The 26,020-nt window shown below is 41.5% G+C and overlaps 1 protein-coding gene across 2 annotated transcripts; it reads left to right on the forward strand.

Moving 5' to 3' along the window:
* Positions 1 to 3,000: 3,000 nt before the first annotated feature.
* On the forward strand, positions 3,001 to 13,038 carry CLEC12A (C-type lectin domain family 12 member A). 2 transcript variants are annotated; one of them, XM_079775258.1, is made up of 6 exons: positions 3,001 to 3,281; positions 3,455 to 3,553; positions 4,082 to 4,270; positions 5,147 to 5,298; positions 6,552 to 6,658; positions 12,818 to 13,038. In XM_079775258.1, exons 1-6 carry the CDS (start codon positions 3,191 to 3,193, stop codon positions 12,990 to 12,992), a joined length of 813 nt encoding a protein of 270 aa, XP_079631384.1. In that variant the 5' UTR covers positions 3,001 to 3,190; the 3' UTR covers positions 12,993 to 13,038. The 2 variants fall into 2 exon arrangements, with proteins under 2 accessions (XP_079631384.1, XP_079631385.1); XM_079775259.1 differs by lacking the exon at positions 3,455 to 3,553.
* Positions 13,039 to 26,020: the final 12,982 nt, after the last annotated feature.

A 26,020-nucleotide genomic window follows, 5' to 3' on the forward strand; every position in this document is an offset into this window, starting at 1 on the left:
AGTGAGGGACTATCAAATGACAGAGCAGCAGGCTGCATGGGGTGACCAGGTCAGCAGGGGGGCACTTAGGGGCGACCAGGCCAGCAGAGGGGACAGTCGGGGGTGACCAGACCTGCACGGGGGCAGTAAGGGGTGACCAGGCTGGTGGAGGGGGAAAGTAGGGGCAACCAAGCCAGCAGGGGGGGGCAGTTGGGGGCAACCAGGCCAGCAGGGGGGGCAGTTAGCGGCGACCAAGCCAACAGGCTGGGGGGGGGGCAGTTAGAGGTGATTAGGCAGGCAGGCAGGTGAACTGTCCCAGATTGTGAGAGGGATGTCCGACTGCAGTTGGATATCTTCCGAGGGGTCCCAAATTGGAGATGGTACAGGCTGTGCTGAGGGGACCCCCCCATGCACAAATTTTGTGCACCAGGCCTCTAGTCTATATATATAAAAGCCTAACTGACCATTACAGCAGAACGACCGGACGCTATGATGTCCACTGAGCAGGCAGGTGAGCGGTTAAGGGTGAGCAGTTTTAGATTGTGAGAGGGATGTCCAACTGCTGGATGTCTGGCTGCAGGGATCAGGCCTAAACTGGCAGTTGGACAGGACATCCCCTGAGGGGTCCTGGATTATGAGAGGGTGCAGGCCAGGCCAGGTATAAATTTCATTCACTGGGCCTCTAGTATATATTATAAACACATATAAATATATTATAAATATATATAAATATGTATAATTTTGTTCATTTTGCCATGGGTATTTTACTTTATTATATTTTGTCATATAAACAAATTTAGCTCTTCTATTGTCAATTGTGTAAATCTTGAATGGCTTTGTTCATCTTGTTTCTAAAGGTCTTTCCCACTTAAAGATAATAATTTAAAAAAATCCACCAGTGCATATTTTCTTCTAAAATGTTAATGTTTTCATTTTTTATATATGAATATATGATCCATAAGGAAAATAGAAGGGCTAGTCTATTCCCACCACAAGAAGCTTTTTAAAAAAAAAATGAGGCATTATTGCCTGTGGATATATTACACTAGGCAGCCAGGATGCTTGGGTCAGGTCTCAACTCTATTACTTGTCATCTGTGTGATGTTGGATAAAGACATAATCTCTTTTTTATTTTATTTATTTTTATTTTAAAATATATTTTTATTGATTTCAGAGAGGAAAGGAGAGGGAGAGAGAGATAGAAACATAAATGATGAGAGAGAATCATTGATCAGCTGCCTCCTGCACACTCCCTACTGGGGATCCAAGGCATGTGCACTTGGCCGGAATCAAACCTGGGACCCTTCAGTCCGCAGGCCGACACTCTATCCACTGAGCCAAACTGGCTAGGGCATAACCTCTTTTTGCAAAATTTATTTTATTGATTTGAGAGAGAGAGAAAGGAGAGGGATAGAGAGATAGAAATATCAATGGTGAAAGAGAATCACTTATTGGACGTCTCCTGCATGCCCCTCATTGGGAACAGAGCCCACAACCAGGGCTGAGAATCAAACCCATGACCTCTTGCTCCATGGGTCTACACTCAACCACTGAGTCACACCAACCTGGTCAGGACATAACCTCTTAATAGCTCACTTCCCCATTTGTAAAATAAGGGTGATTATAATAGTATTAGTACACCTATCTTTACATAGTATTATGTAAAGATAAAACTAGCATTAGTAAAGTGCTTAGGATGAGATAATAACATGTTTTGCATATTCTTTCTTTTAAATGTTGCTGGCAAGATGTTCACTCTTATATTTTTAGATAAATTTTTATAGCATTTTTCAAGTATCAGGAGGAAAATCTGTTAGTACTTTGACATTGCTTGTTTAGATACATTTAGGAGAAGTGACTTTTTTATTATAATATTGATACTTGCAATCCAAAAGCATGTTTTCTTATTTTTTAATTTTTTTGTTCAAGGGTTTTAAAGTTTTCTTTATTTTGGTTGTGCATATTTCTAATTATTTTGTATCTATGATTTTTATTATTTAGTATCTCTTGTGAAAGGGATCTATTATTTTATTTAATCTTACTGACTATTCCAACATATAATAAAACAGTTAATATTTTTATTACGTACTTAAAAAAAATCTTTACATATTCGCTTTAGTAAAAAACAAACAAACAAAATGTCAATCCATTTTATGGTATTTATGGGAGGCAATACCAATGCAAAATTTCAGGTAAGATTTGCTAATGAAATTAGAAAGAACTTACTCAAAAACAATCGTTCCACAACCCCACCTCCACCTTGCATACTTGATCAAGAAATGAATGAGTCTCTGCCTCCTGAGAATGCTGTGTCACACTTACCAGACGCCTGCGTGCATAACCCTGCAGACGCATTTCCTTCCTCTTTTTGGTAGCTTAGCTGAAATCTGGCTTGAATTGATTGAGCCATCTGCAGAAAGATAGCAAGGCTGAGCTCAGCTTTTCCGGTCTGCCAAACCATTTTTAGAACCTTTGGTATACCTGCATTGACATCGGTATGCAGACTTCCTAACATGGTCCCTGAGCCCCAGGTCCCTTAGTATATTTCTTGTATTCTAGGGAAACTAGGTATTCTATCTCATCTTGGCTAATCCATACCCATGTCACAAACTGCCAAGGTAGAGCTTACACTCTCCCTTTCTCCGGGCGTGCCCTTTGTGTCTTTGCTGTCTCCTGGCTATGACAAACCCCCTCTGTCAGAACCTTTGCCATGACATGTGCAGAGCATCTATGCCAGGCCATTTTTGTGGAGCAGTGAGTGTTTGAGAATTGTGCCCTCTTTGTTATTTCTCTGCTTGAAAGTTTGTGTCCAATAAATTTGATGTCTGCATCATGTTTGCCCTAGTGATCCATAACCCCTTGTACAACACTGGTAATACCCAGACACAAATTTGAAAATTACTCTGTAGTTGGTAGACACAGAGAAATAAGAAAAAGGAAGAGATAAGAGGAAGAGTGTCAGGATAGTCCTTCTTGCACAAGTTCTCTGTTCTTGTCTCAGGCCACAGTAGGGTTGCAGCTCATTTTCAAACTTGTTGGAGGTTCATACAGAGGTTTAAAAACAGAAGTTTAAGTTTTAGTTTATAAACAGAATTAAAAATCACAACTCCTGTTTAACATTCAACTGTTAGTTTAACCTTCATCTTTTTTTTTCTTTTTCTTTTTCTTTTTTTTTTTTTTTTGTTGTCAAGCTTTCTTTTCATAGCTATCAATGTCTGAAGAAGTTACTTATGCAGATCTAAAATTCCAGGACTCCAGTGAGATGGAAAATATTAAGGAGTTTGATCAAGTTGGTGTGAAAGGTAAGATTCTGAGCTATGGATGTTTTGTAAGATGGAAGAAGTATAGAAGGTGGTAGAAGTGTAAGGGCTTTACCAGGACATGTTAGGGAAAAAAAAATATTCAAAATGAATGAATGAATCAAATTAAGGTGTATACCGTTTCCAGGCCTTTCTGCTAATTTTGCTTTCCACAGCACCTCCTGCTCCTTCCCATGTGTGGCGTCAAAGAGCCTTGGCTCTGATTCTTCTGTGCCTTCTGCTGCTGATTGGACTGGGAGTGTTGGGAAGCATGTGTATGTATTACCCAAGTTTTCTTTGTGTGTGTGTGTGTGTATGTGTGTTTAAATCTTTACCCAAGGATGTGTTCATTGATTCTTAGAAAGAGAGCAACTGAGAGAGAGAGAGAGAGAGAGAGAGAGAGAGAGAGAGAGAGACATAGATATGAAAGAGAAGCATTGATTGGTTACCTCTAGTATGCCCCCCTACAACCTTTTGGTGTATGGGACTATGCTTCAACCCAGCTACCTGGCCAGGGCCTCACCCATGTTTTGATTGAATGGAAAGGCACTTAGAATTGCATGAGTTTTACAAGGAAGTTCACTTTTTGAATTGAGGCTTTGGAATGATTATAAGCAATATGTGAACACAAAGGGGAATTTATAACTAAGTCCTTACAGTATTGTATTTCGTCTCTTTCCCTCACTCTTGTGAAATGAATGCTTCCCTAGACCTTCAATATTCTTAATATTATTTCAGCAAAAATGAGGTGATGAATGTATTCAGGGATTAACATTTTTTATCATTTCTTTTTTTTAATGGAGTTTACCTAACTTTGAAAATAGAAATGGAAAAATTGGAAAAGCTACAAAATTTCAAAGACAAACTTCAGAATAATGTTTCTCTACAACTAACATATAATATGGATAGTCTCAAGGAGATCAGGAATCTCTCTAGCACACTGCAAGAAATGGCCACCAAATTATGTTATGAGCTATATCAAAAAGAACCAGGTAATCCTATATTCCTGTCTGAGTTATTTATTATACAATGAACTAATCCTAGGAGTCACTTGAGAATCAGTCTTTCCTTAGGAAGTCATTATTTGGGGGAAGGAATTAAATCTGGTTGACAGAGTACTTAATATTTCTATTTAGTTAAAGGAAAAACAGAAAAAGTAATAATAACTAGACCCCAAAATTATAGGGATGACAGTAACTTAATGAAACATTAAACAATATACATTTTCTCTAATCTGACATTCATTAGGTTTTTCTGGGTAATGAATTAATAGAAGATTGGGAGAAAAGTATATTTCTTTATAGGTGACTTAGTTCCTAAATTTCAGTGAATTCTTAATAAGAGTCAGGAGAAAATAAAGGTATGCCTTGCCCTTGTAACACTTTCTATAACTATTATAAATAAAATATGTTCTTTGTGCCCTTGCAAAGTTTCCCAAATATTCAACAAGTCAGAGCTAGAAATGGTCTCTTTGAAGAAGGCAGGACTGATGTAGGTTTGTGGGCTTGATTCTCACTACCCAATGTTTCTTAGGATCAGCCTTTATTACCTTGTAGTAATATCAAAAATGACAAAGAGAGAAAGAAATTAATTAATTATTATCCAGGGCTCCTGAGGTAGGAAAATGTACTGGAAAATAAGTGTTTAATTTGAAATGTGTTGTTCAAAATATGTTTTAGACACATTGTGGTGGTATAGAGGGTCCTAGAACACAAGATTCATTTTCTTCACCTTTAATGTACAAAGAAAAAAGACAAGTAAATTTGGTTAATTTAACATAGAGGACAATGGGAATAATGAGAATAATGATGATTATCAAACACACCACGTTATTTTTTTATCAAATACAAACTACATTATTTTTCCAGAGCACAAATGTAAACCTTGTCCAGAGAAATGGATGTGGCATGAAGACAGATGTTATGGAGAATTTAAAAAGTATGAGACATGGAAACAGAGTGACTTAATATGTTCTATTCACAATGCCAGCCTGGTGAAGATTAAGAACAAAAGTGTATTGGTAAGCTCCTATGGATCTCTGCTTGTGAGGAGGGAAATCATTTTCCCCAAGGTAGAATAAGTAGGGGTGAGGCATGTTGGGGAAGATCTGTACCAATCCTGTCATGATTCTGGCTTATTCTAGTTGGAGTATGATGTGACTTAGACTTGGCACATTTATCTCAGGTAGCCAAGGTAAAGCATATAAAACTTTAGCTTAGGACCCTAGCATCAGTCTGCCTAAGAGGCTGGGCAAATGAATAGATATGGGACACCCAGAATCAGGTCTGTAAGCTTTTCCAAAGTTTAGGATCAACCTTTAAGACATGATTTATGAGCATTTATCTAAAAACAGAAGATCTGGAAATTTTTCCTGAGGTTTACCAATTCCAAAAGATATACAAAGGAGGAGATTCTTTATTTCCATTTTTTTTTAACTAAGAGAGAAAGCCAATATATACTAGAATAAGAATACAGTTTAATGTATAAAAAAGCAGAATTAAGATGGGATGGCAAAGACAAGTGCCAAGCAAATATATTGCACAGAGTTCCTGGGTCCGAGAAAAAGTGAGCTCTCTGGAAGATTTGTTTATATATTTATTTTTCAAATATCTAAATAGTATCTCCATATTTTACTTATTACTCAACATTTCTGGTATCAGATGGTAATCACATATTTATTTTTCAAGGCAAAAATTCATTTTCCCCATAGTCTCAGCTTCCCTACTCAAACATCTTCCTCATCCTTCAAAAAAAAAAAAGAGCGGGAAATCAATCTATAGCTCTTATTCATGTGTTTTTCCTCAAATGATCCATTTGAAGTATTTATTTAAAAAATGTTACTTTGACTACACAACTCTGGACTGGTTTTAAGTTCTGTTCCATAACCACTCTCATTTGACTTTGCTACATTTTCTCCTCCTCTTTCTATTCTATTTACATATATTTATAGCCACCTCTTTGCCCCTAGACAAATATTTACTGCTCAATATTTGAATCCTGAAGTTTGTGAACGTCATTGACTCTTATATTAAGATTATGAGTGGATTGGTAGATCCTTCTTCATGTGAGACATTTACTGATGTATAAATGCTGGAAGAACTCTTATATTAGTAGTGAAAAACACTGCCTCAATTTTCTTTAATGACAATGAAAAATAGTAGTACAATGTTTAAAATGTTAACTTAAGACAGTTATTTATAAGAAATTATGTTGTGAGGTAAAATACAGAAATAGAAGGTAGTTATTTTAACAAACTATCTCTATTTCCTGTAGGAATTTATAAAGTCAAAGAAGTTCTATGGCTATTGGTTAGGATTATCTCCCAGTAAAGATAGAAAACCTACAGAGCACTTGGATAAAACAATTATCTCCTCTGACTGGTAAGTCTTTAGTCATGTTGAATGTTTCTGGTTGATTTGAGTAAAAGAGTTTTTCTTCAGGAGAATTGTTTACAATTAAAACTGGCTTCGATTAAAATTGCATCTGGAAAGCATTATTTTCCATAAGGCTTCCTTAATGCATCTAATAATGCAAGAAGTTGACACAAATGTCTTTCCATTATCTTGACAAGTTACTAACAAACTTATGGTAGCCAAATAAGGGAGAATTTCTAGGGATAGTGCTTTTATCTAAGAGAACAATAGAAACCAACAAAATTCAGTGGACTCTAACATGTACTTAAAATGATGCTAAGTGCTGTGATTCACAGATGAGCGAAAGATGGATTCTGCCCTTAGTTTCTTAACCATTAATTGTATGATTAGACTAGTTTTAAAGATCTACAGATAAAAAGAATAGAAGTGAAAATGCTTCAGTCAAAATAACAAAACATAAATTTTAGCTTTGAAATTTGTGTTATAAACTGACATTTGAAATGGCCATCTTGAATGGAAATTCTAGAGATAGACTAAAAGAGAATTTTTGGTAAAGAGAATAAAATGAACTTGGGCATGGTATATTGCATATATGCTTTATATAAATTATTTCATTGTGTAATATATTTAAAATGTAATTATATGCCCTAGCTGGCTTGGCTCAGTGGATAGAGCATCAGCCTGCAGACTGAAGGGTCCCGGATTCAATTTTGGTCAGGGGCACATGCCCGGATTGTGGGCTCAATCCCCAGTGGGTGGTATGCAGAAGGCAGCTGACCAATGATTATCTGTCCTCATTGATGTTTCTATCTCTCACTCCTTCTCCCTTCTTCTCTGAAATAAATAAAAATATATTTTAAAAAATAATTAAAAAAAGAGGTAATATGCAAATTGACCATCACTCCAACACACAAGATGACCCCTCCCATGTCGTCAAAGATGGCTGCCCCCATGTGGACACAAGATGGCCGCCACAGGATGGCTGGCAGGGGAAGGTAGTTGTGGGTGACCAGGCCTGTAGAGGAGGGCAGTTAGGAGTGACTGGGCTGGCAGAGAGGAGCAGTTGGGGGCGACCAGGCCTGCAGGGGAGGGCAGTTGGGGGAACCAGACCTGCAGGGGAGGGCAGTTGGGGGGGGGACCAGGCCTGCAGGAGAGGGCAGTTAGGGGCAATTGGGCCAGCAGGGGAGCAGTTAGGCATCTATCAGGCTGGCAGGGGAGTGGTTAGGGGGTAATCAGGCTGGCAGGCAGAAGCGGTTAGGGGCAATCAGGCAGGCAGGCAGGTGAGCATTTGGAAGCCAGCAGTCCTGGATTGTGAGAGGGATGTCCGACTGCCCATTTAGGCCTGATCCCAGTGGGCTGTTGGACATCCTTCAAGGGGTCCCAGATTGGAGAGGGTGCAGGCTGGGCTGAGGGACACCCCCCACCTCATGTACAAATTTTGTGCACTGGGCCTTTAGTGTAATTATAAGTGGATTCACATGTTGTATTTGTTCAGTTTGTAATGAGGAAAAAAGCAAGACTTAGATAAAAATAATATCAAAATTTTATTGGTAGTATATAATCCCTTTAATTTCAGAAGTAGACAAAATTAGACTAAAGAAAGAAACTGAGTCTTAACCTATTGTATACTGTTGCAAGCCCATGAATTTACACATATCTGTTTGTTGAGGACATATCAATCCAGAGCGAACTCAGGGTGACTGTGTTGAGGTGTTGCCACACTGAATCTAAACTCTGAGATTCTTGCATACTCAGTACTTTGGGCTAGACAGCAAATAGAATCTTTGACTACTTTTTTTGTTTTGTTTTGTTTTGGTTGTTTTTTCCTTCAGATAAAAAAATAGTAGGTGTAGGAATATGAGTGAAAAAGACAAGGCATATCTAGCTTTGGCAGTTTGCAATGACAGGATAGAGTAGGGGTATATTTAAGGAGAAAAGGATATATAGTTTAAAGATCTCATTTGGAGTGAAGGACTAGTGGTAGAGGTAATGTGTGTATCAAGGGAGAGTGTAAATGGGATCTTTTTTTGAAAAAATAGAATTTCCATGTGCTTATTTGCAATTTTTGCTAATCCTATCTAATAAAGAGGGAATATGCTAATTGACTGCCCTGCCATCAAAGATGGTGGCACCTACAGCCAATAAGGTGGGAATATGCTAATTAACTGCCCCACCCTCAAATATGGCAGCACCCACAGCCAAAAAGTAGGGAATATGACAATTGACTGCCCCACCTTCAAAGATAGTGGTGCCCACAGCCACAAGATGGTGGTGCCCAGTCCCCTCAGCCTTGCCACGTGCCTGCCTCCAGAGTCTCCCAGTCCCCATAGCCTCCCAGCTGCCCAGGGCCAGCCCAAGCGCAGGCAAGCCTCAGATATTGGCTGCCCAGCCACTCAGGGCCGGCCTGAGGTGCAGGTATCTAGGGCCTGCCGAGGCTTGCACTACCGGCAATGGCAGCAGCAGAGGTGTGATGGGGCATCGCTTCCCCTGATCGCCGGGTCACTGCCAAACCCTGAGGTCTTTCAGACTGTGAGAGGGGGCAGGCTGGGCTGAGGGATCCCCCCTCCAGTGCATGAATTTTCATGCACCGGGCCTCTAGTGGGAAGATAATCTAAAATGGGCTGAAAACATAATAGATTATTTCTAATTATCTATCTAATAAAAGAGTAATATGCAAATTGACCATCATTCCAACACACAAGATGGCTGCCCCCCTGTGGACACAAGATGGCCACCACAAGATGGCCAGCAGGGGAGGGCAGTTGGAAGGGACCAGGCCTGCAAGGGAGGGTAGTTGTGGGCATTCAGGCCTGCAAGGGAGGGCATCTGGGGGTAATCAAGCCTGCAGAGGAGGGCAGTTAGGGGTGACCAGGCTGGCAGAGGAGGGAAGTTGGGGGTGACCAGGTCTGTAGGGAAGGGCAGTTGGGGAGGACCAGGCCTGCAGGGGAGGGCAGTTAGGGGTGACCAGGCCTACAGAGAGGGCAGTTAGGGGCAAACAGGCTGGCAGGGGAGCAGTTAGGCATCTATCAGGCTGGCAGGGGAGTGGTTAGGGGGTAAACAGGCTGGCAGACAGAAGCGGTTAGGGGCAATTAGGAAGGAAGGCAGGTGAGCAGTTGGGAGCAAGCAGTCCTGGATTGTGAGAGGGATGTCCGACTGCCCCTGATAGGATCGGGCCTAAACGGGCAGACGGACATCCCTCGAGGGGTCCCAGATTGGAGAGGGGGAGAGGATGCAGGCTGGGCTGAGGGACACACACCCCGTGCATGAATTTCATGCACCGGGCCTCTAGTAAATAAATAATACTGAAATAAAAATTATACAATAATATATGTATATAAAACACATTATATTTGTGTATAATACATAATTACATATGTTTGCATATATGATTCCCTTTTTGAACTTTTTTCTGAAAAGGGGTGTGATCAATGACATCAGTATATCACCTCAAATAGAAATTTTTACTTTTGAATATTTAATTGATGAACTTATTTATTGATTAACTAGAAGCCCGGTGCACGAAATTCGTGCACGGCAGGGGGTTGTCCCTCAGCCCAGCCTGTACCCTCTCCAATCTGGGACTCCTGGAGGGATGTCCGACTGCCCGTTTAGACCCGATCCCACCAGGATCGGGCCTAAACGGGCAGTCGGACATCCCTCTCACAATCCAGGACTGCTGGCTCCCAATTGCTTGCCTGCCTGCCTTCCTGATTGCCCCTAACCGCTTCTGCCTGCCAGCCTGATCACCCCCTAACTACTCCGCTGCCAGCCTGGTTGATGCCTAACTGCTCCCCTGCCAGCCTGTTTGCCCCCAACTTCCCTCCTCTGCCAGCCTGGTCACCCCTAACTGCCCTCTCCTGCAGAGTTGATCACCTCCAACTGCCCTCCCTTGCAGGCCGGGTGCCACCCAACTGCCTTCTCCTGCTGGCCATCTTGTAGTGGCCATCTTGTGTCCACATGGGGGCAGGATCTTTGACCACATGGGGGCAGCTATATTGTGTGTTGCAGTGATGATCAATCTGCATATTACTCTTTTATTAGATAGGATAGAGGCCTGGTACAGGAGTGGGGGCCAGCTGGTTTGCCCTGAAGGGTGTCCCGGATCAGGGTGGGGTTCCCTTGGGGCATGGGGCGGCCTGAGCGAGGGGCCTGTGGTGGTTTGCAGGCCAGCTACGCCCCCTGGCAACCCAAGTGGAGGCCCTGGTATCTGGAATTTATTTTCCTTCTACAATTGAAACTTTGTAGCCTGGAGCGGAGCCAAGCCTGCTGCTCCCTCCGGGGCGGCAGCCATTTCTGTGGCAGTTAATTCACCTTCTACAATTGAAACTTTGTAGCCTTAAGTGGGTGAGCCCGGCCAGGGTGTGCGGAAAGCTTTGCTTCCCCTGTTGCTGCCGGCAACCCTGGCCTGCTCTCTCAAGCTCCATTCTGCCGCCATTTGTTTGAATTTGTTTACCTTCTATAATTGAAACTTTGTAGCTTGAGTGGAGGCTTAGGCCTGCAACGGCTATGGAAAGCTTGGCTTGCTCTGTTATCTGGGAAACCTTGCTCTCTGTGGCTGTAGCCATCTTGGATGGGGTTAATTTGCATACTCGCCCTGATTGGCTGGTGGGCGTGGCTTGGCTGGTGGGCATGGCTTATGTAGCAGAGTGATGGTTAATTTGCATATTACCATTTTATTAGAGAGGATGATCATAATTTATCAGCTCAAGTATTAATACTAATTTTTTTCAAAAGATAATATTTTCAATTTACAAATTTGTCTTAATTCATAATCCCTGACCAATTATCTTGTATTAGGGGCTGGTAATAATTCAGAACTTCAGAGTAAAAATCTCTAAAAAACACCTAGAGGGAGAGAAGGGGGTCTTAACATATGGTAACAGGAGAAAATTCAACTTTGGGTGGTGGGCACATGATACAATTTCTATAATAATAAAAGCATAATATGCAAATTGACCGAACAACTGAACAGAGAACGACCATCCGGACAACCTTCTGGACGACCACACTATGACACGCACTGGCGCCAGGCCAGCCAAGGCAGGTGTGATGCAATTGGTCGGGGGGCCCGCCATTGACCCATGATCACCCCACATAGGGAGGCCCAGGACACCCTCTGTGGAGCAATGGAGGAGGGGGGGCTCCATGATTGATCGTCCCAAAGAGGGAGGCCCCAGCCACCCGGCCAACGGCACTGCAGTGGGTGGGCAGGACCTCCCTCTACATGGTGATCGATCGTGGAGCCATGGCTGGGTTGGTGGGGCCTCCCTCTGAGGGGCAATCAATCTGGGGGCCCCACAATCGATCACCCCACAAAGGGAGGCCCAGGCCAGCCAAGTGATCACACCCACAACTGCCGCCCATAGAGGGAGGAGGCAACTGGTGGCGGGGATGCAGGGGCAGCGTGGCCAGATGGCAAGCAGTGGCAGCAGCAGGGGCAGGGCCAGCTGCCGGAACCTTGGGGAAGGAAAGCCCCAATAGGCCCTGATTGCCATCCAGGCCTAGGGCCTTACCTGAGGGGTCCCGGATTGTGGGAGGGCACAGGTCGGGTTGAGGGACACCTCCCCAAGCACAAATTTTGTGCACTTGGCCTCTAGTATGTTAATATGACCAATGTAACACCAATAAATCTAATTAAAAAAAAGAACACTTTTAAAAATGGACAAAAACTTAATAAAATGTGGTATACTGTCCTTATCATGAAAATAAATTAAAAAAAAAAAACTAGAGGGATATATCACTTTGGGATGATGTTGAGCTTAAGGTATAATATTAGGTTAATTATTGGGTTTGGTGATTATGAAAAATATTTGAGGAGGACAGTGTCAAAGATTTACTATTGAGCCAGTTAGACTAGAACATCTAATGGAATTGCATTATTCTAAATCATACTAGGTATTAGGGAAGGGAGATGCTATGTCTAAAAGAACAGCAAATATTCCAGATGTGAGAAAGAGAACAAGGCAGAGAAAAATAAGGCAGTGTTTGACATTGTATATATGTCAATAAAAATGAGTAACCTGAATGCTGTAAATAATAATTAAAGCTTATTTTAGATGATGCAGAGCCTAGGAGCAATGATATACTGGAAAAGCAATTTTTGTGTTTGTGAATATGTTTCAAATGTTTGACTAGCCTAGTGTGATTCATTATTTTCTTTTTCAGGTTTACAAGAAACACAAGTGACTTAAATGGTGGAATGCATTGTGGATATATATATGGTTCATATGTTTCCTATGATTTATGCAGTAATGAAAAAAATGCTATATGTGAGAAGTTAGATAATCCAGTGAAGATTGAAAGCATACTAATGAATGAAGAATCAAATGGAAGAATGTAGGTGTAATTATTTTGCCTTAGCAACTTTAAGGTACATACATCTTGTAGACCTCACAAATGGAATAAAGATGCTGTGAAACTAAATTTATGCCTCTCTCCTAACAATTTACATTTTCAAATTTCCTCTTTCTCTTCATTTTCTAAGTAAAAACAAAACAAAACAAAAAAACCTTGACATACCTAATGTCAAACCATATAATTTAGATACAATCCAGATAATATTAAGCATCAATACAGTGTCTTGAGTGAGAACACTGAAAATGAAAATAATTTTTTCTTGTTTGACATAAACAAGATAAATACCAACCTCATGGAGAATCAGAGAAAATTGAATCTAAGAATATATAGGAGGGTAATAAATCATGACCAATTGAGATTTATTCTAGTAATACAGATTGATTTCAATTTTGAAAAAGAGAGAAAGATAAAGAAAGAAAGATGAAAGAAAGAAAGAAAGAAAGAAAGAAAGAAAGAAAGAAAGAAAGAAAGAAAGAAAGGAAGGAAGGAAGGAAGGAAGGAAGGAAGGAAGGAAGGAAGGAAGGAAGGAAGGAAGGAAGGAAGAAAATGAAGTTGCTTGTCCTGCCGATAGGGTGTCAGCCAGGACTGAAATCCATGAACTTAGAGAGTCATTTGGTCAACTTAAGAAACCTTATAACACCTCATGCCTGACTGGGACACACACATTCTAACATAGAGGTAAGAAATGTGGGCAATTGACCATTAAATCCACTCATCATATCACAAACTAAAGCAACATAAAGCTGGAGATAGATTGAGCAATGGAAAGAACTCAGGGCTGTTTGAAAGCACAGATGGAGAGCCAGCTCAGAGTTAATACTTATGATAACATTAGGGGCCCAGTGCACGAATTCATGCACCTTGAAAGGAACTGTGGGCCTCGAAGCTGCGGTGAGCATAGGGGTGGGTCTCGGCCCATCCTCTGCCACTCTGCCCAGCCCTTCCTGCCTCAGCCCCCATCCCACTGCAGCCCTCCCACATGCACCCACTGTATTCTGACTGGTGTGGAGTGATTGGGGCCAGCGCCATCAGTGGGTGTGAGCAGTGGCTGCTGCCCTGATTGCCCCTCAAGAGCACGGTGAACTGGAGAAGCCCTCGGGGGCAATCAGGGCTGGTGGGTGTGAGCGGTGGCTCCGGCACCGGCAGCGGATGCCAGCAGGGCCATCGCCAGCATCAGGTGTGAGAGGCGGCTGCTGGCTCCAATAGTCCCTCAGGAGCATGGGAAGGTGGAGAAGCCCTCAGGGGCAATTAGGGCTGGCAGCCACCGCTTGCACCTGCTGTTGTCCTGAGTGAACGGGGCCTGTGCCAGGCACTGGCATCAGGTGTGAACGGCTGCTCCGGTGCCGGTTGCGGGTGTTAGTGTGGCCAGCATCGGCAGTGGGTGTGAGCGCTGGTAGCAGGTGTGAGTGGAGCCGTTGCTAGCAGTGGGTGCGAGAGGCGGCTGCTGGCCCCAATCACCCCTCAGGAGCAGGGGTAGGTGGAGAAGCCCTGAGAGGCGATCGGGGCCAGCAGCTTCCACTCGCACCCACTGATGGCACCGAGTGATCAGGGCTGGCACCAGGCGCCGGCAGTGGGTACGAGCCGTGGCTTTGGCACCGGCAGCGGGTGTGAGCACCCGACAGGACTGTGGTGTGTGGGATCAAAGAATTTTCAGTAACCACCAGAGGCTTGCCCCAATGATAGTGACCAGCGCCCCACCTTGGTCTGGCACCCCTGCTCACCTGCTCCACCATCCCACCACGGCTGATGCCTGCCATGTTCCAGGTTTACTGCCTGCCAATGCCTGCCATGTTCTGCGCATGCCCCCTGGTGGTCAGCGCACATCATAGCAACCGGTTGTTCAGTTGTTTGTTTGACTGTTTGGTCTATTTGCATATTAGGGTTTTATATATATAGATGATGCCATCTTCCAACATACAGTGTATGCTTTAATTCAATAACCTTTATATGGTGCTGTGTCTTTGGTAGATAGAATGCATGGGTCTGGAAACAAAGGGCAAAAACAATAGTGACCCTGCCTTACCATCATTTCTAATGACCAACTTGGGAAATAAGTGCCTTCTGTCAGCCTAACTCTGAGTTCTGTAGGTTTAGAGAAACTGGTCCTTAAAAAACAAGTTCTTCTACCAGGAGGCACATCTCGTGGGATGAATGATTGTCTTGGAATGAGAAATGCTCAACAGGAGAAAGTAAAGCTGCTGTTATGCAATAGGGGCAGGAAAAAATATTTGGCACCTAGTTTTCCCATTTGAGTACATCTTTATTTTTATTTTTAACTACAGTTGACATATCATATTATATTAGTAACAGGCATACACCCTAATTATTAGACTTTATGTAACTTACTAAGTGACCATCCCAATAAATCCCATATTCATATGATAACATGCATAGATATTAGAATATTATTGACTATACTAGAAGCCTGTTGCGCGAAGTTTCGTGCAATAGACTTTTCCTTCACCTGGCTGCTGGCACCAGTTTTCCGCCAGCAGCAGTTTTCCTCTGGCCACCCGCCGATCAGAGCGCCTCCCGCCAATATGATCGGCCACCCCAAGAGGAACTCCGATCGGGAGGCGCTCCGATCCGGCGGGTGGCCAGAGGAAAACTGCTGCTGGCGGAAAACTGGTGCCGGCAGCCACACAATCGGCCACCCCGAGTTCTGCCACCAGCGCCTTCCGCCGGCCCCATGGGTCCTTCCACAGCGGGAGGAGCCGGGGTCGGGGACTCGCGAGTCCCCGCCCCCCCGCTCCTTCCGCCAGCCAATCGGCCCCCCTGAGTCCCGCCCCCCTCGCCTCCAGCTGGCCCAATCGTGGGCATAGCAGAGTGATGCAATTTGCATATTACCTTTTTATTATGTAAGATTCTCTATGCCAGCGGTTCTCAACTTGTGGGTTGAGACCCCTTTGGGGGTCAAACGACCCTTTCACAGGGGTGGCCTAAGACCATCGGAAAACACAGATATTTACAATACAATTCATAACAGTAGCAAAATTACAGTTATGAAGTAGCAACAAAAATAATTTTATGGTTGGGGGTCACCACAACATGAGGAACTGTATTAAAGGGTCGCGGCATTAGGAAAGTTGAGAACCACTACTCTATGCTGACTATTCTGTGACAACCAATTTGTACTTTTTAAAAAATATATATATTTTTTATTGATTTTTTACAGTGAGGAAGGGAGAGAGATAGAAACATCGATGAGAGAAAGATAGATCAGCTGCCTCCTGCACGCCCCTTACTGGGGATGTGCCCGCAACCAACATACGTGCCCTTGACCAGAATTGAACCTGGGACCTTTCAGTCTGCAGGCTGACGCTCTATCCACTGAGCCAAACCGGTTTTGGCGAATTTGTACTTCTTAATCTCTTCACCTTTTTTCACTTATTCCTCAATCCCTTGCCATCTGGCAACTACCAAAACATTCTCTTTATCTATGAGAATATTTCTGTACTGTTTTTTCATTTATTTTGATTTTTAACTTCAGTTGTTGATAGATATGTTTTTATTGCCATTTGATTATTCATACTTTTTATCTTCTTTTTCTAGAAAACTCTTTTACATTTCATATAATACAGGTTTGATGATGATGAGTTCTTCAGTTTTTTCTTGAATAGGAAGCTCTTTATCCTTCGATTCTAAATGATAGATTTGTAGGCTAGAGTATCTTGGTTTTAGGTCCTTGCTCTTCATCACTTTGAATATTTCTTGCCGATCCCTTCTGCCCCACAAAGTTTCTGTTGAGAAATCAGCTGACATTCTTATGGGAGCTCCTTTGTAGGTAACTAACTGCTTTTCTCTTGCAGCTTTAATATCCTCTCTTTGTCTTTAAACTTTCGCATTTTAATTATGGTGTATCTTGGTGTGGGCCATTTCATTTTTAATAAAGTAAAGTAAGGCCTAGAGACTTCTCTAATTTCCTTAATATTAGAGAAAGAAATAAAGCTCATGTTACCCACATATTTCCTGCCCCTATCTCTGCCTCATCTCCCAGTCAGAATAGAGTCTCTTCCTCTGTCAAAAGAAAAGCCTTACTGCATTTGTACATAATCACAATGAATTATGAATATTCCTTAAGTGTGTCTTACCTGTTCTGTTTTGAAAACATGTTTCAAGAAAAAAAATATGTTTCAAGCTTTGTAGTAAAAGATAATGCCTTTTTCCTTGTGTCAATTATCATAGCAAAAACTTTCCTAAATTTATTCCTTATAGTTCTTTTTGTTTTTAATCCCCAGAGATGGACAAGGAGCCCAATCTTTCTTGAAAGTCAATGCAGATGTTTTTATTAATAAGAATATTTAACTGTTGCTTTTCACTGAGCAGAACTGTGATTATTTATGAATGAGTTAATAATTTATTCATTGACAGGTACTGGTTGAACATGCATCGCATGGTTGTCACTACGCTAGATATTCAGGACATAGTGAGCATGCTCTTCACTGACTAATCTTGTGCTGGAGCTCAAGCAGAGCGCTTGGTTTCCTGTTTCAGCTCTGCACTATTTAAAATAGCTTCATATAAATACTTGTCCTACCTTCCTGCCAGAATTCAAGTAATTAGAATTCATATCCTAACCTAATGGGTACACTCTAAAGAAAGAACTGCCACTCAAATATATCTCCCTTTGTTTCAGAGGCCACTTTGTGTGTGTGTGTTGGGGTGGGGAGAGTGGATATCTAATTACCTCAATTCTTAGTAGCCACTCACTTTTTCTTCTCTTCCTCTTAGTACTACTTTTTTCTTGATTTTCTATTGTTCATTAATATCCTTCTTCTAACTTCTCAGGACTCTTTTCAATCCAGAAAAATAGGAAGTAAAAAGGAAATAAAAACATTTTGGTGAGCATTAACTCACCTGTGGTTTTCTGGGAATTAGTAGTGGGTTACATCCTATATAATAAAAGTCTAATATGCAAATTTACCATCACTCCAACACAGAAGATGGCTGCCCCCATGTGGTCAAAGATGGCCACCCCCATGTGGACAAAATATGGCCACCACAAGATGGCCAGCAGGGGAGGGCAGTTGGAAGGGACCAGGCCTTCAGGGGAGGGCAGTTGGGGGTGACCAGGCCTTCAGGGGAGGGCAGTTAGGGGCAATTGGGCCAGCAGGAGAGTAGTTAGGCATCAATCAGGTGGCAGGGGAGTGGTTAGGGGGTGATCAGGCTGGCAGGCAGAAGTGATTAGGGGCAATTAGGCAGGAAGGCAGGTGAGCGGTTGGGAGCCAGCTGTCCTGGATTGTGAGAGGGATGACCAACTGCCCATTTAGGGCAGTTGGACATTCCTTGAGGGGTCCCAGATTGGAGAGGGTGCAGGGTGGGCTGAGGCCCCACCCCCCATGCACGAATTTCATGCACCAGGCCTCTAGTGCAATTATAACACTGTTGTCATGGGCACAATGTGATTAACAACTTTATATATGCAGAAGAAAATATATCTATATTTGTATTTTCACAGGGTACTCTCAAGTCTGGAGATCCCTATGGTTTTTCCACAAATTAAAAACAACAACAACTTGTTTATGTTTAAAACCTACACTTTTCTCTTAAGACCATTTCTTCAACTTGGTGTTTTACTAGAGGAAGTTAGAGAAAGGGAGATATGATGTATGCAGAAGTAACAGTTCTCTTTTTGACACTATTTTTTTTTTTTTGCTTGGTTTTTACAAAGGTAGTTCACTCAACATAGTCCCTGCCTTCCCAGATCACCCAACAACAGCAGCTTCTTCGAACTTCAGTGGGACTGCACAGCACACAGAGTGATTGGATTGTGCTTTATTAGTTCAGCAATGCCTGAGGAAGTGACTTACGCTACCCTCAAATTTCCAAATCCTTCTCAGTCAAAGAAACTTCTGGAGAGCTGCAGCCTCAAGAGAACAGGTAAGATCCTCTATGCAGGATCCGACAGACCAGAGAAGAGATTATTCGCTAATACTGGTGGGCTCTCCTATCTTCAACTCCAGGCTCTTAGACTCTTCTAAGATTCCATTATGGAGTGCTAGTTCATAGTGAAGTCGCTGTGCCAGGGCCTAGTTTTATCTAGCGTATTTATTTTGTGAGATCATGGAGTGTGTAAAAAAAGACTCTGGTCTAAGCCTCTGGGAATGCAGATGTCTGCTGTCACCACAATAGCATTTCTTATATATATATTTTTAGAGATTATAGGCTATTAGGGGAAGGGAAAAAAGTAATAGCATGAGGATAACTCTCCAGGATTTTTATTTAACTGCTAAAAGATATAAAATAGACATATGCTATGAGGTTCATAGGACCATCTCACTCTACGCTGTGATGTCATTTTCTTCTTTTCTTTCTGAGAAGGAATAAGACTGAAAGGTCCTTATCTCAACATAGTATATTCCAGTCTGTTTTATTCAGCAATTCAATCCCTACAAAGTTAGAGATAACAATGAAGCAGTAGGAAGATAATTTTGGAAAATATCAGAATTGTATTTACTGAAATGTGTTTAATGGGACACATGGTTTCTTGTACATTCCTGAGACTACTTTTGTTATTTCTACTTTATTTACATATTTCAATACTTCTGTATATTTTTAATTCCTTTTGCTGTTAATATGAAATTATATCTTCTATAAATATGTGGAATTTTTAATTTACTAATTTACCTTCAAAGTATTTTATATTCAAATGTTTTAAGTATCAGGTTGGTAGATTATGTGTTAGAGACAAATGTGCAAACAGAGTCATCTTTTCCATGATGTTTGATGAAGGTACTGTATGTATTTAGGGAGAAATATTATATCATCACCATCCAAGCAATATCATAGGCAACTGACTTCAAGAGCTTATAAAAGTGGAGAAGCAATTCGTGTTCAGTCACATATTTCCCAATAATTAACAATCATTATTAAAAAACTAGAGGCCTGGTGCACAAAATTTGTGCACTTATGGGGCCCTGCTCCCCAACCCTCCAATATTCATGTATTTTTGTATATGTGTGTATGTATGCACTGTTGGTTTTTTTGTTAATCCTCACCTAAGGACATTTTTCATTGATTTTTAGAGTAGAAGGGAAGGAGAGAGACAGAGAGAGAAACACGGATGTGAGAAAGACATATCAATTAGTTGCCTCCTGCACATGCCCCGACCAGATCAGGCCGAAATAGCGCTGCCAACAGGGCCGACTGCTGGCAGCCCACTGGGGCTCAGATGTTGAGTGTATGGCAATTTTCTGTTTCTGCTTCCACATCTGGTAGAGGTCCCGCTTGTAGGAGCTGCTGATGTAGCCACCACTTTCTGTCTTGATCTTCTTCTTGTCCTCTTGTCCTGACTGTCCCACAAACCACTTCTTCTTCCAGTCCCACTTGAGCTGCTGCCGGCCCCTGGTCAGGTTCTGGGCCTCGCCCCCCATCAGGTCCAGGACAGCACCAGCCACCTGCTGCTCAAATGCACCTCTGGTCCCCACCAACACTTAGGACCCATTCACTGTCGAAATCTTTGAGCTGATAGGGGACATAGAAATCCTGGTCCAGCTGCCGGGCCTCCTCCTTCCACCCCTTGGCTCCCCGTTCAGGTCCTGGCTGTTGCCGTTTTCAGCCCACAACCTCTATGAGACATCCTCCATGCTCTCTCCCGCCACCTCCTCCTCCTCCTCCTCTTTCCCAGGCTGCTCCGCCTGCCACACTGGCAGCTCGGGGCTGGACCAGCCAGGCCCTCCTGCCGCTCCCGCCGGCCCTGCTGGCCCTGCCGGAAGCTGGCGATGTCCTTGCAGTCCTTCTGCCGCTTGGCCCACATCACCTGGCTGCTCAGGTCCCAGCTGGAGGCGTTGATCTCAAAGATGGTCGCCTGTGAGCGGTACTGCTTGATGCTGTCCCACCAGCCTCAGCTGCTGCAGCTCCTCCTCCTCAAAGCTCAAGCTGAAGAGGGGTTGTAGGCCCAGCCCCGCAAGGTCCAGCTCCTTGGCCTGCTTAATGGACTCTGGCAAGTACACCAGCTCCTCGCTTTTTGGCCTTGGAGCCGGAGCGGACACCCGGCTCCCCACTTTAGATGGCAGGGCAGCCGGGTGTCCGCTCCGTCTCCCTGCTTTCGATGGCAGGGGAGCCGGGTATCCGCGGCAGCCCCCCTCAGCGGCCACTGATCTGGTCTTTGTGAGGCGCGGGGGGTGGTGGGGACTTGCGAGTCCCGCCCCCTGCACCGCCGCCGATCCAGCTGTTGAGAGGCGCGGGGGGGCGGGACTCGTGAGTCCCCCCTCCCCCCCCGCGCCTCTCAATCACCGGATCAGCCACAGAGTCCTGCACCCCGTGCCTCTCAACAGCCAGATTGGCGGTGGCGCGGGGGGCGGGACTCGAGAGTCCTGCGCCCTGCGCCTCTCAATGACCAGATAGGCCACCCCGAGTCCTGCCCCTAAGCCTCCTGCTGCCCAATCGTGGGCGTAGCGGAGTGTTGGTTATTTGCATATTACCCTATTATTAGGTAGGATTATGAGAATTTTATTCTTTACATACATCTGGGTAGGTTGCTTGAATTTCATTTTTGTGAAGTTTCATAAATTGTTTGTCTATTTACAAATATCTATCATCAGAATCAAGTAGAAACACTGGGGATATCTGAATAGTTAGAAAAAAAAAAGAGACCAGAGCCAGGAGTGGTTTTTTAAAAACACTTTAACTTTTCCCCTGAAAAGAAAATCATGAAATGCCAGAATTGGAGCTGAATAATGCAGATGAAAATGGACCAAAGACTATTGAGAGTACAGCTGAGTTGCCAGAAAGCAGAGCAGTGAGAGGTAAGACCTATTTGAGTAAATAGACCCACTGGCTCCAGAAGAAAATTAATAAGAATGTGTGTGTGTGTGGGGGGGGGGGGGAGGAGGGAGGTGGAGATGTTGAAGCATAAAAATTAAAGATTACTTTTATTTTATCATTTGTAAATATGTTTTTATTAATTCTTAGAGAGAGGAAGGAAGAGGTATAGATAGATAGAAACATCGATGAGAGAGGAACATCATTGATCAGCTGCTTCCTGCACCCTACTGGGGATCAAGCTCACAACCCCACCCAGCATATGCCCTGACTGAGAATCAAACGGACCTTTTGGTTTCTGGGTCGATGCTCAACAGCTGAGCCACACCAGCCAGGCTAGAGATTACTTTTTAAAAATAAAAGATAAAAAATTTTCAAGAAATGAAGTAAGGAGGATAAACTAATGTTCTTTAGTTATGGGAAACAATCTCTTTTTTTTATGATTTTTGCATCTACCCCAGAGTTTTCATGGCCTTTTCTTGATCTTTCCTATTTTTATATTATTAAATCTCATTTTCTTATTCCCTCTCTTTTTAAAAAAATCATTTTATCCTTTTGTTACAATTCATGAGTGATTTTCTTAAACTCTCTTTTAATTTTTCTATCAAAAATATGTTTTTGGTATCATTTTATTTCAACAAATCTTGTTTTCTAAATGCTTCTTTTTATAACACTATTTTGTGTGTATATGAAAAATCTTACTTTTCTGATTATTTTATTTTCAAGTCAACCTTATTGAAGTATAATTTAAATACAAAATAATATTCTCACTTTAAATGTATAGTTCATTGTACTTAACAAACATATACCTATATACCACCGTCCAAAAGACACCTTGTGTGCCAGGCTGGTGTGACTCAGTGGTTGAGTATCAACCTATGTACCAGGAAGTTATAGTTTGATTCCCAGTCAGGGCACATTCCTGGGTTGTGGGCTCTATCCCTAGTAGGAGGCATGCAGGAGCAGCTGATGGATGTCTCTCTCTCATCAATGTTTCTATCCCTCTGTCCCTCTCCCTTACTCTCTGAAATCAATAAAAAATATTTTTTTAAAAAGATACCTTGTGTACCTTTCAAGTTATCCTAATCACTGACCTACTTTCTATCATCCTGAACTATCATGCCTGGTCTAGAATTTTATATAAATGGATTCAAATAACATATACTCTTCATTATTGTCTTCTTTCATAAGCATAATGCTTTTGAGATTCATCCTTGTTGTGTAAATCAGTAGTTAATTTCTTTTCATTGCTGAGTAGTAGTCCATTTCATAGATATACCACGGTATTTATCTATTCACCTGTAAGTGGTTATTTTAGTTGCTTCCAACTTGGGGCTAGTATGATTAAAGCTTCTTTCATATGCAAGTCTTTGTGTAGACTTTTTAAAGAAATTCCATTAGGTAAATATCAACCCAGGAATAGAATTCTAGATTGGATTGGGGTGTGTTTGACTTTGTAAGAAACATTCAAGAGTGTAATACCAAATCAAATTTGTGGAACCCAGTGTATATGAGATGGGTTTGTTAAATTGTTAAATTGTAGCCTTCACTAAAGAACTCATTGTCAGTATTTGTAGGTTTACCACCCCTCTTCCCTTCTTGGCCAGTTAATGGCTCTGGAGATGAATCCTCTAATACATTGCTATAGACAGTGTTTTATGATCATGAATAAGAGAAGGTAACTCAAAAGGACTTGTATGCATGCATATGGGCGTGGCCAATGGACACGACACTAGTGGGGTGACAGCATGTGCTAAGGGATGGGGTAGCCTGGGAGGGGTCAATGGGGGAAAAGGGAGACATATGTAATACTATATGTAATACTTTAAACAATAAAAAAAAAACAAGAGAGAAGGTAATTCAATTGTATGAAATGGGGGAGAAAATACAGGGTGAGGGGAGTCTACCTGTATATTACATAGATTTTTAGGTACATTTTCAGTTTTCAGGTCATTTATATCTCTACATGGAAAGTACCAGGTAACACCAATTCATGAAGCTTTGGAGGAGGGGGGTGTTCTTAAGTGAGAATCAGGTTGCTTCTTTTGTTTCCTCAGTGCTGAATGTGATGAACAGTTTCTAAGGGCCCACAAAGTTACTAGTAGTTTTTGTGTCCGCTTTCTAAAATTCACGTCGTTTTCCTGAATTCAGGCCTCCCGGTAGGACATTCTGTTCCATTGAAAGTGTGGGGCCCTGTTGCTTTCATTTTGCTAATGCTGAACTTGGCCGTGCTGGCTGGACTGGGAACCCTGATCGTAATGAGTAAGTTTCCACTTTTCTCTGAGGCTGTCCCTTGGTTTTATCAGGCACATTACATTACTCTGATACGTTATATTAACATTTTGAGTACTAACGTTTTCTCAAGGTCTTCACATGCAATCTTATATTCAATCTTTACTCCAACCATATCCTATAGTTACATTTTTTCCCTCAATTTCCAGGGCCAGAGTGCCCAAAGTACTTTTTACATTTTGTGTGGTTATTAAGTGACCAATGGAGAATATTTGATCATATATCTATCATTTTATTTTACACTTTATGGTTTTAATATCCCTTTGTCTTTCTTTCATATTTCTATCCCTTGCCATAGCCATCATATTTTCTTTTCTTCCTTGAATCCCAATCCCTGCAATCATTTCTTTAAATATTCATTAATTATTTATTTGAGAATTAAAAGACTTTTTGAAACACTTCATACTTTGGGAGTGTTTCTTCCCAAGCCTGGATGCTAGTGGGAATGCTCTCCCCCCTTCCTTCCCTCCTACAGCAGCGAGTACAAAGGCATCTGGAGGAAATAGAGGACAATATTACAATGATTGCTAACATTTCTTGAATGCCCATTCTTGCTGATTTTGATCTCACTTAATCTTCATAAAGCTTAACTTTGAAAATTGAAAGATTTTATTAATTTGAAGGACTGCCAGGTAAACTAATATCAGTATATCAAGAAAAGCCAGATTATGTTGTAATGATACACAAAATAGATAAATTATGAAGCTTTCTGAATCTTTTGGAAGATCTTAAAGGCATGATCCCTGTCTTTCTAATTTTTTTTCTTCAATTCTGAGGCTGGGGGTTAAATTATGGTAATATCTATTCAAGAACCTGAAATCCATTATACAAAGGCTCAGCAATATATTATAATACCTCCTAATCTCAAAAGTGTGGTTTGCATTTTTATAAACTAAATACTGTATTACACTGTTTTTTATTTTGAAATCTCTGTTTCAAATGGATCTTTTTGTTTTGCATTTAAACTTATTTGGGCATTTCCTTTAATAAGGAACTAGTGCTCCATTGAGTAACTTAAGTCATTTTTATCTCAATTAATTTTAATATTAAAAGTATGAAAGGTTGGTGTTCTACATGTATGTAGCTATTATTCTATTTTTTCCATTAAATTGTTAAATAACTATTATGATATTAATATAATTTATTGGAAGGCTTTGTGTTAAAATCTAATTAACCTCTTGCTGTGAATTATAGATTACCAGGAACTCTTCTCCAGCAACAGAACAGCTTATGACAGGCAACAAAACATAATAGATCAGCTGGAGAGAAATATAATGTTATACATGGATATATATAAAAACATCTCAAGTGAGCACTTTGCTTTCAAAAATATGTTTGAAAATACATTAAAATCATGGAAAAACTTTACCTCAAAATACGATGAATATGTAAAGAAGAAGGAAAATGGTGAGTGAAATCATTTATCTGTTTCATAGTCTCATTAATAACTTAGGGTTGTCTAATTTTCCCTAGTCTTTTCACTGGGTTCAAAATCTTTAAATATTTTTGAAATTAAAAATATCATGGAAATTTGATAACCATTTATAAATTCTTCTATAAAAAACACTTTCTGTCTTTCTTCACTTTGTTTCTTTATATGCTGTTTAACTATTACTTTTATCAAACTAATATCTATCTATCTATCTATCTATCTATCTGTCTATCAATCATCTACCTATCTATCTATCTATCTATCTATCTATCATCTATCTATCTATCATCTATCTCTCTTGGGTTAGATTCAGTTTTCTTGAATCCCTTCTTTCTTCTTTTTCCTTTTTTTGCACTCCCATTTATTTATCCTCCTATTTTAATGAACTTTAGCTGGATATATAGGAAATAAATGTTCTGCATATTTGCATGTCTGAGAAGGTCCTCATATGGCTTGATATAAAATTGAAGGTTAAAAGGAGTTTCTTCAAGAATATTGAAAATGTTGCTTCATTTTCTCTAGCA

This window comes from Cnephaeus nilssonii (genome assembly GCF_951640355.1).
Source record: "Cnephaeus nilssonii genome assembly, chromosome: 6".
NCBI classification, from domain to species: Eukaryota; Metazoa; Chordata; class Mammalia; order Chiroptera; family Vespertilionidae; genus Cnephaeus; species Cnephaeus nilssonii.

What these genes read in the sequence shown, in the direction of transcription:
- CLEC12A (XM_079775258.1), top strand. Translation starts at nt 3,191, where the DNA reads ATGTCTGAAGAAGTTACTTATGCAGATCTAAAATTCCAGGACTCCAGT. An exon ending in GCTATATCAAAAAGAACCAG is followed by an intron (nt 4,271 to 5,146) that starts GTAATCCTATAT and finishes TTATTTTTCCAG; the next exon opens with AGCACAAATGTAAACCTTGT. An exon ending in ACAATTATCTCCTCTGACTG is followed by an intron (nt 6,659 to 12,817) that starts GTAAGTCTTTAG and finishes TTTCTTTTTCAG; the next exon opens with GTTTACAAGAAACACAAGTG.